General features: G+C 32.1%; 1 protein-coding gene and 1 long non-coding RNA gene across 2 annotated transcripts; both read left to right on the forward strand.

Annotated features, from left to right (window-relative positions):
• Positions 1-2033: 2033 nt before the first annotated feature.
• LOC148789439 (uncharacterized) lies at positions 2034-5202 on the forward strand. The gene is made up of 3 exons (XR_016067701.1): positions 2034-2123; positions 2943-3038; positions 4944-5202. It is a non-coding gene; the product is annotated as an uncharacterized LOC148789439 (long non-coding RNA).
• A 3657-nt stretch (positions 5203-8859) lies between these two features.
• Positions 8860-9849, forward strand: LOC148789440 (putative F-box/FBD/LRR-repeat protein At2g05300). Its single transcript, XM_088883044.1, has one exon. The coding sequence runs from the start codon at positions 8860-8862 to the stop codon at positions 9847-9849; it is 990 nt and encodes a 329-aa protein (XP_088739170.1).
• The last annotated feature ends 412 nt before the right edge of the window (positions 9850-10261 follow it).

Genomic DNA, 10261 nt, shown 5'->3' on the forward strand with positions numbered 1-10261 from the left:
GGTTGTATGTTGTGCTTAGTTGTACTTTTGTTGAATTAAAGTCTAAATTCATATACTTGGGTGAAAAAGACATGAGTTGTGTGTTAGTTATCTCTATTTGATATTATTAATGACGTGTGTTGAACGTTATTCGTGTTATTTCAATAAAATTCTTATGTTATAATAATAAAATAAATTTATATAAACTAAAACTTAATAGGTACTTTATAAATAAATATATTATTCTTACAAAATAAAAGCATATAGTTAAAAAAAATATTGTCTTCTCCACTTTATTTATTATTTTATGCTCTAAAATTATTCTTTTTTTTCCTATATGTAATATATGCATATACCAATTTATATAAGTAAATTTTATGACTACAAATATGTCACTAACTATATTTAGTGATAATTTTAATTTTAAATGTTGATAGTTTTGCATTTTTTATCTAATAAAAAATTCATTGGCTTGCTCTATTGTAAATCTAATATCATTCTATAATAAGAAAAGCCACATGTATCCCTAGATTGAAGCCTACATATATATTGGACTATGATTTCAAAATAAAAGATACTTATCTCTAATTTCTAATCTGTTCAACAACATTCTCTTCATATTAGCTTTTCAACGTTTATTCCTTTTCACCCTTTTACTGTGATCTGTTTGATTTTGCTTTTCTTTTTGTTGTTTTAGTGTTACGAACTCTTACATAGTGCTTGGTTTTATTTTTGGCCCATTTTCGAGATGGGCCAAGACATAATAAATGTTTGTCTTGATTTGTTTTGAAAGTTTTGGTGGCGTTTTGAGACGTTTTGAAACAGTGCTTCATTTATTTTTGGTTAAAATAAGTTTATACTAATTTATAGGCCCTACAACTAAAAAATTATATACATACTTATATATATATAAATATATATAAAAGAGACATAATTTGACAATGAACAGTAGTTTTTGTCTTACACTAAATAACATCAAACATACCATACTTATTTTATATTATCTCCAAAAATAAATCCAAATATACACACTATCTTTAACACATACTTATTTATTATTATTATTATATAGTTAGATTACGGGCTTAATAAATTTGTTTATTATTATATAATTCAATCATTATTATAGTTTGGATGTTCATTTATTGATATTTTTCTCAATTTCATATAAATTGTCACGGGTTAACTTCAAATTGCAATAATTTTAAAAAAAATTACTATTCTTTTACATTTATTTTTGGATTGAACTCATAATCAACTGATATTAGGCCCATTAAGAACCCATATCCAATTCAATTTAAATACAATTTTATTTAAGTCTCATCTATAGCAATTCTTCTAAATTATAACAAATCCAACCTAATCAAAAATTAGTTGGATAGGGTTGAACCCATGAATCTTAACCCATATAAAGCAAATGAGCAGAATACACACGAGTTCATAAAACTTTTTAACAAGGCAATTCGAGTACGCAAAAAAAAAGAAATTCCATAACATAATATTCAGAACGCATTTCGTAATGTAATTAAAATTTACATAACATATTCTTTTATTGGGTAGGGTGCATTAATTTAAAGCACATTGTTGCAAGTATGAAACTTTGTTATTTAAATCATCTTTGTGTTATGTAGTGAATCAATTTCTTTTCCCAGATTCCTATTTGTGAATGTTCCAGTTAATATTATTTCAATATTCTTCAATGCCTTGAATTTCTATATTCTTCAATTTTGTGAATTACTATTAGAGTCATGCCTATTTCATAAGGGTAGTTTATGCACACTAGCTTAAATGAATTAGCTATCATTTATTAATAATTACTTCACATTTGAAGTGATAAGGAAGGTACAATAACACATTATTTCTTTGGGTAAGTTCTATATAATTCTGGTCAACATAGGTAACTCACGTAATATTATTTTCTTAAATTGAGTGATATTTTGAATTTCATGCTGACGAGGCAAATGCCACGTGCACTCATTTGGTTGGAATAGATTACGTGTAGTTATAATGAACTTTCTTATTATCATTAATTGCATACCCTCCATCTACGTGTATGAATATGAATTCTCTCTAGAGGGCAAAATGTTTCTTCCTCATCTCCAGATCTGCCCTTTGTTCTCTCCATTGTTGGTCAGTAAGTGAAGGTTGTTGAAATGTTTCATACCATTTTTACTTCACCTTTTTATTACTTAATCGTCTAATTTATGTTTGTATTTTTTTTTTTTTTGTTCTTTGCCGTTCAAGTTGCATATATACACCTTTTTTTTTTACCATTTTTAGTTACCATTTTTAGTCTCATCATTTTAATTTCTCTAGCCCAACTTCTTTGTTTTCTTTTTTGTTTGATTTAATTTCGAATTAGATGGATCAGGATATATAATTAACGGAATGAATTTTTCTAAATAATAGGGCTTGCCGAAGGCAGTAGTTGTATTCACAGATAGCAGTTAGAATAGACAGTACAGTAAAGATAGATTCTGTATTTGTTTTTTATAAATAAATAATAACTCTTCACATTTAAGTACCATAAATGTTGTAAATTCTAAATGACTAGAAAATGCCTTGACCTTAGGCAGATTAGTATATTTAATCCTTTCAGTAAAGTTTTTGCATTACCAAATAAGGAGGGGAAAAAAAGAAAGAATTGATTGGTTATTATTCTTATATTTGATAGAAATATGTTGTTTATGTTGAAATAATTATTTTGCATTTTAAAATTTGTATTGAAGCATATATCTTTCAAGCCATTTTCATTTGGTTAGATGTTCCTGATTATACAGAGGTTTTCACATATATGTTCAAATTTTGTGAAAATGATTCATAGAGAACAATATATATCCACTTTAAGCATTTGAAGTGGATTGTGTACAATTAAATTTGTTATTGTTATTATCTCTTTATTTTAGTAGAATATTTTTGAATGAATCTCTTAATTTCATGTTAACATTTAGAAGATTTTGCAGTTCCTGTTAGCTTCTCCTGTGAAGTTCGTCTCCCGAATACATCAAAGGTACGAACCACCATTGATTTGTTGCCCTCATTGCTCAAGTTTACAAAAGGTATCATTTCATTTCAAACATATTTTCTCGTTCTCTTTCCTTTTTTTTATGAATCTGATTAATATATGCTTTCATCATTCTTATTTTATATTTTGCCTTTACTTTTATCTTAGATTTTTGCAAATTAGTCCTCTGTTTTAGTGTTTTGAAGAATGTTATCGTTTATTGATCAAATAAAATTCCATTATTTCTCTTGCTTATGAATTATATTTGTTCGTTGTGAAGTAATTATGTCAAGATTGAAATTGATAAAAATAATTTATATTCTCTCTTCATGTGGATGATGACAATAACTTTATTCTCATGAAAGAAAGCGTAGAATGTATCCAAGTTTTAAACATAAAAATAAATTGAATGTGTTAATTTGAATTTGAAATGAAAACAATCTAAGGAGACTTGTGAATGAAATCTGAAAAAGGAACTACTTTTTATTGAAAGGAAGTGAAAATAAAGGAAAAGAAATTCAAGTTAAAGAAATATAGTGGATCTAATTTGCATTATTTCATATTATTTGAAGAAATGGGTAAATTAAATGGTTTTAAAATGTGAACGAGGTATCTAAAAGGAAATATTTGTAGTGGAATGGAGAAAAACATAAAAGGAAAAGAATTGATATCAAGAATAAATATTGAATCTCATTCGTATGCTCCTTATTGGCATTTATTTTCACCAAGTGCAGAAGTTGGAACAATTTGACCGATGAGAAAATCGATGAAAATAAAGTAAAATGTAGTTCCAAACTTTTAATATACTTGTGAAAATACTGTCATAGATTTCCTGAATAAGTATATAAACTATCTTGAACTTTTATGCTTATTCGAACTAGCAAGGTTGGGCAAGATGTTCCTATAATCATTAAGTTTTGTTTAAGTTCGATATTGATATCTAGACATCATGTTGATATTTTTTGTATCTTCTTTAGAATATTTTAACGGAGACACTATTTATGACATCAAATTTTAGATAGGTAAAGACAGGAGAAGAAAACAAAACATGACTCACCGGTCCATTCAACCTATATACATTCACTAAACAAATATCCAAATAGGTAAATCATATTGTGCTTTCTTATTATTACGGTTACAATATAATCTTTATCCATAGGTGTAATAAATATGTGAGAAGTAGAATATATAAATGATCATCCCTATCCAATTAAATATAATGACATATTGTATTCTCTGAATAATGCTATATTGTATTTGTTGTCCGACAACACAATTGAAATATCATTTATGTTGAAGATTCCATGTTAATGCATGGAAGATGAACCGCACACCACTGAAGTGCATGTTATTGAAAGATGTCAAAATAATAAATTTACTGTCAATCGACAAAGTCAACTAAAGAGCTGCATGAGCAGGAGGCATCATAAGAGACTGTGAAAGACATTTTATATCAACATTTGCAATAAGTACTTGGAAAGCAACAAATAATCAAATATGAAGTAGAACTATAGGTACTTCGTATTAGGTTAAACTTGTCAAAGCGAGTGCACGAGGATGGGGTGCCACATCGAGAGGCGTTCAAATGTCGTGCTAGTGAGTTTTAAGTGTTGAAAACACATGGCGGGTGTCGTCAGGACTCAAGATGGTCGACGACTAATTGAAGGTTGAGTGTGACTGATGCTACAAGGGCGAAAAATACATTCCATTGCAAGACAAAAGAGTCAATCCGTGATAGGTGATCTATATTGCATTTAAGGGCCAAAATGCGACTTTAAAAGTTGAACGTTGGATGGGAAGAAGGATGAAAGAGGACCATTTGATTAAGGGCGCAGGTGTAATTGGGGACGATTTTAAATTATCAAGCAAAGGCAACGTGGTTTCGAGGCAATTAGTGTGTGATTCCAGAGCTTAGGAAATTGGGAATTTTGACTCAACTCTCCCTTCCTGATTTAGCCAGACACATGACACTTGGACAACGGAGATGTGCAACCCGTTGCTGCAGGAGTTGCCACCTGCATTTATTAAGTCCATGACAACAATAAAAGGACTACCAATCCTGAGCTAAGAGGAGGACGAGCAACCCAAAACTCTGAAGAGTTTTAATGTCCATTCAGGTTTTTTTTTTCTTTTTTTGTGTTTTTTGTCTTTTGTTGTGGTTTCTCCTTGTAAAGGCTCAAACGACTGAAAGAGGTATTATTATGAATAAATTATAATTTCAATTTCCTCTCATCTTATTCTTCTTCTACTTCCCACCTCCATTTTTGTCTGTGGCTCTGTTAATTTTCCGCAAATTTTAGCTCAATTCATTTCGAATTAGTCTAAGAGCCATTACTTCCTTGAACCTTAAACACACAAAACAATACTCTAACAATGGCTGATGGAACAAGATTGAAAGAAATACAAGAGCAAAAAGACAAGCAAGTGAAGGTGAAATCTATGGGTGTCCAGATCAAATGATGGAAGTGCAGGATAACCTTCAGGCATTAGTACTGAATGTTGAACACAACTTACTGAATGTTCAACAGCAACTCCAAAGTGTGGTTGAGCAACTACAGCAATACAACAAGAACAAGTCTATCCTAGGAGATGGTTTGACTGCAACCATGGACAAGGGATCTAACTCTAGAGCTGCCATACACAACCCCTTCAAACAGGAAGGGGGTAGCATTTTCAGGCAGGAACATCACAGCTCACAAAGCACAGGGACCTACAATGCTTTGAACAGACCAGAGTTCCCTTACTTTGATGGTGAAAATGGTAGATGTTGGGTGAGAAGGTGCTCGAGATACTTTGAATTGATACCCATACCTGAAGATCAAAAGGTATCTATGGCATCTATGGCATCTATCTTTATGCAAGGAAAATCAGAACTCTAGTACCAATGCTACACTGAAAAAGGGAGTTCAATTCTTGAGATGAACTGGTGTGTTAATGTCCTAGAAAGGTTTGAGGAGCTGGATAATGAAAGCGTCATGACAGAGTTCAAGAAAATCCATCATGAGACCATGGTAAATGTGTACCTGGAAAATGAGCATCCACGGTCAATTGGAATGGCTTAATCTACCCTTTTTCTTTTCTCTGTTAAGCCTTCTATGATGAGGCTTTGATTTCCTTTGTATTGAAATTTTCGTATTTGCTATAACATCTATAGGTTTTCAAATCAAACGAAAAATATCCATGACAATATTGGTGTTTTCTTCCAAATTGGTCCATGTGTATCGAATACAAAAAAAAATGCATATACAATGCTTAAAAGGACAATTAATGCCATATCGATAATGACGATGCATTATCCAAAAATATGCAACACATAAAGCTGTCACATTCTTATCACTATATTATAGACATTTAATGCCACATCTGTAATGACGATCAATTGGTAATATAAGTTTAGTGACAATAATTATTTTCTGAGGTAAATTACATTTTTATCATCCAAAATATAGTGGTTTTTACCATTTTTCACCTGAACATTTTTTTTATACTTTACTATCCAAAGTACATGATTTTAACACAAATATTATGGGATTAGATAGAAAAGAGAAATGAACAATATCTTTACTTTCAATGCCACCTAATTTCTCAGAGTTAGTGGCTTCAACAATCTCCAACGGTTATGCAATTAATAATCTATGTAACTTCAGCATTTTATGATTAACGGAATATAGAAAAAGAATAGCTTACTCGTCCGTATCTCATTTTTGGTTTCACAATTATAGGAATAGATTAATTCTATCACCGATATGGGACTCAATAGAGTCATTTTACAAATAAATTATCATTGATTTATTGGTGCGGAACTTCTTTTATTGCCCGAACGAGTTATGATAGAATACTTCTTGTTTAGGTTGACGAAAAGGGTGGAATAGCTATGATGTCGAAGATACTCACAACGTGGAGTAGCTTTTTGATGGTCTCCGTTGCATTACCGGCTAAAAGTCGTATTATTGGTGAATCAAGGTCTTTTTTGGAGAATCTAGTAGTCAAAATCATATTTTAAAGACAAAACTCCTAATTACTTTTTTAACGGTTTTTTCGTCGCTTTACTGCCTCTTGTCTTTCCCTTGGCTACGATCTGAATCATATGTATTGCTGGCTCTAGCCCACCTTTCCCTCTAATTCAATAGCAGATGTAGGTCTAGGTGTTTTCTCTTTCTATAACAGTCGTGGGCCCTTATGACCTGAAATCTAGCCTAACGGACTCCTCTGACTTCACTTCACGATAGTGGAAGGATTGAAGAGGCGATGAGGATCTTCTGTCATACTTTTGAATCTTATATTGGTGCCATACTAATGAGTAACTGACACATTTTTTTAATTTGAAATATAATTAAATTATAGCATAATTTAAACATGAGACTGCATACAATATATGCATGAATATAATATATATATATATATCACAAAAGTGTAATAAAAGATCCTTCACTAAAAGATAACGACTGATTGACGATGAGAAAGTCAAATAGATAGGCCAAATTCCAACCCTCTAATGCATTGGGTAAAAGTTATACTGCACTAGATCCATCCCAGTAGGCCTAGAGCGCACTATCCCTTAGAACTTACCAACCACTATGTCTATTTTCATTTTCAAATTATCTTCGGATGAGTTAAAACATACCCAATGTTTGTCATCATACCAAATCACTTTATCTGGGTGTTTTTAACTATTTTGACATAAATACACACATATACATAAATATATATAAAAAAAGACATGTTTGACAGTGATTTCACAATGAACAGTAATTTTTGTCTCCCAAAACACAACATTAAACATACAATACTTATTTTAAATTATCTTCAAAAACAAATCCAAACATATATACTATCTCTAACACATACTTATTTATCATTGTTTTTCTCTCTCTTTCTCCATAAAACACAACAAAGCACTCCGAAAATGAATCCAAATACTATGCTTGTGTTTCGTGGACATCTTGCTGCCATAATTCATTTGAATAAGATAATGATAATATCAAAAGGCATATAAGATAATATCGTGAATACATACATTGTGTTTGCATTTGTGTTTTAGCTGTTTTGTTTTGTGTTTTGAAAATAGAGAGAGAAAAAAAGAAATAAGTAAGTGTGTGTTGAAAATAGATGATATGTTTGGATTTGTGTTTTGGGGTAATTTAAAATATTTTAAAATAAGTGGTGTAGGTATGATGTTGGGATTTGGAAGATAAAAATCACTGTTCATTGTCAAATCATATATTTTTACATATAATATGTATATATATAAATATTTAATGTTTAATGTTGTATTTTTTGGAGACAAAAATATTGTCAAATCATGTTTGTTTTATATTATGTATATATATGTATATTATATATAGAAAGTTGAAAAATAGAAAAACACGCAGATAATGTATAAAAATACAAAAATAAATATTAAGTGTGTTTTATCTTGTCTCGGCTACGCGAGAATACAAATCCAAACAAAGCAATAGTGTTTTGGACAATATTGAGTATTGTTTGATTTTATCATATTCGTTAAATGCATACGTGCAGCATCTGTGCATTCATATTACTGTTTGTTAAGAGATTCTTGCATTTGCTTTGTTCTTTGCAATATACGTGCAGCATTTGTGCATGCATATTATCATTTGTTAAGAAATTCTTGCACTTGCTTTGCTCTCTTTACATTTGCAATACTTAGCACTAGTTTTCATGTATAACATGTGGTTATCTGATGCAATTACTAAGTTGGTTGATCCACCTCAGAAACTCAAGATGATTGGACATTTCTTTTGAAGTAGTCTTAACATGTCTTTTGTGTACTTTTGTCTTATTTTATTATTGATTATGCTAAATAATTACTGTAATGATCACAGGAAGTAAAGGGCGAACGCTTGAGTACATCAACAATGGTGCGCATTATTGAAGGCGAATCCTCTTCTTCCAACAGGCGGCGTCGTCCAGTCGTCAGAGGCACTGACAGGTTGAGCGCATTACCGCAGCATATTCTGACCGAAATCTTGTCTCGCCTCTCAACAATTGAGGCTGCAAGGGTTAACTTTAGTTCAAGAATTTTGACGACTACATGGCGTTTGCTGCCAAATCTTGTTTTCGATTATAGTCAGTTCCCGGCTATGGTGAATAAGGCACATTCTTTCTTGAGATTCGTCGACTGGACTGTTGCTCACCATGATGAATCAGATGTTAAAATTTTTGAACTTCAGCTTGGGCCTACCACTTATTGCGAGGTTTCGATCAAGTACCAATGGGTGGAATTCGCCATACAACACAATGTGCAAAAGCTTGTTCTTCATGGAAGAGTTTGTGGGACTCAAAATCTAGCAGATTCCATCTTTTCATGTCGGTCCCTTGTAAACTTGGAGTTGTCTGTACATGAAATTGTCTTATCTTGGCCTGAAACTATTCAGCTTCCAAACCTCAAGAAACTAAAGCTGAAATTCTTGCTTCTGCCAGAGATGATCACCAGCCAAGATTTGTTCTCAAATTTCCCTGCACTTGAAAAACTCTCCATGTTCTTCTGCAACGTTGCGTCCCTCAATGTTTTTTCCATTTCATCTTCAAGATTAAAGGAGTTCACGATGTCTGCCTGTCTAGGGATGGAAAGCTGCTCGATCAGGTTCCAGACTCCATCTCTTTCTAAATTCATATACACCAGTTGGGATCCAAGGGAAAGTGTGCTGCACGTGCCTCCATGTGCATTTTCATTGGTGGTTGATGGTGATGATTCTCTCATGTGTAGAGGAAGCCCTGACGAGTTGAGTCAAACTGTTGTTAAACTCACTAGAGAGCTTCTTGGGACAAGTTATATCACTACAGGACGTTGGCTCATTCAGGTAATTTACATTGGTTTTCTTTGTAATAGAATCATGCGTGCGTAAATTTTTAGCGTGCACTATGGTATAAGTACTTATACATAGTTTCTTGCATTTGCTTCAGTATCTTTCTATGGTTCCTAATCTACCAAGGCGACTAGCTTCTGTTAGTTACAATTACTTGCTGACGCTGAACGTCAGGGTATGGCCAGTCGCAAGGCACGTTAGAACATTGATTTTGCTTGTTTCCAAATGCCCAATACTCTCCGTGCTCTCTATTGATTTTGTGGTAAGAAGAGATGATATTTCAGCACTCATAAGTATAATACACTTATCATGTGATTGATTCTGTATGGTCATATCTGGTTGTTTTATTATAAAGCCGCTCTTGCATTTACTGTAGTTTGTTATGCCAGATGCCACAAGGAAGAATTATTAACCGGGGGAATGGGGGATGTGCAGCAGATTATGGTGTGGG

Source organism: Sesamum indicum, linkage group LG1 (genome assembly GCF_026168435.1).
Source record: "Sesamum indicum cultivar Baizhima isolate 11 linkage group LG1, ASM2616843v1, whole genome shotgun sequence".
In the NCBI taxonomy this organism is placed as follows: domain Eukaryota; kingdom Viridiplantae; phylum Streptophyta; class Magnoliopsida; order Lamiales; family Pedaliaceae; genus Sesamum; species Sesamum indicum.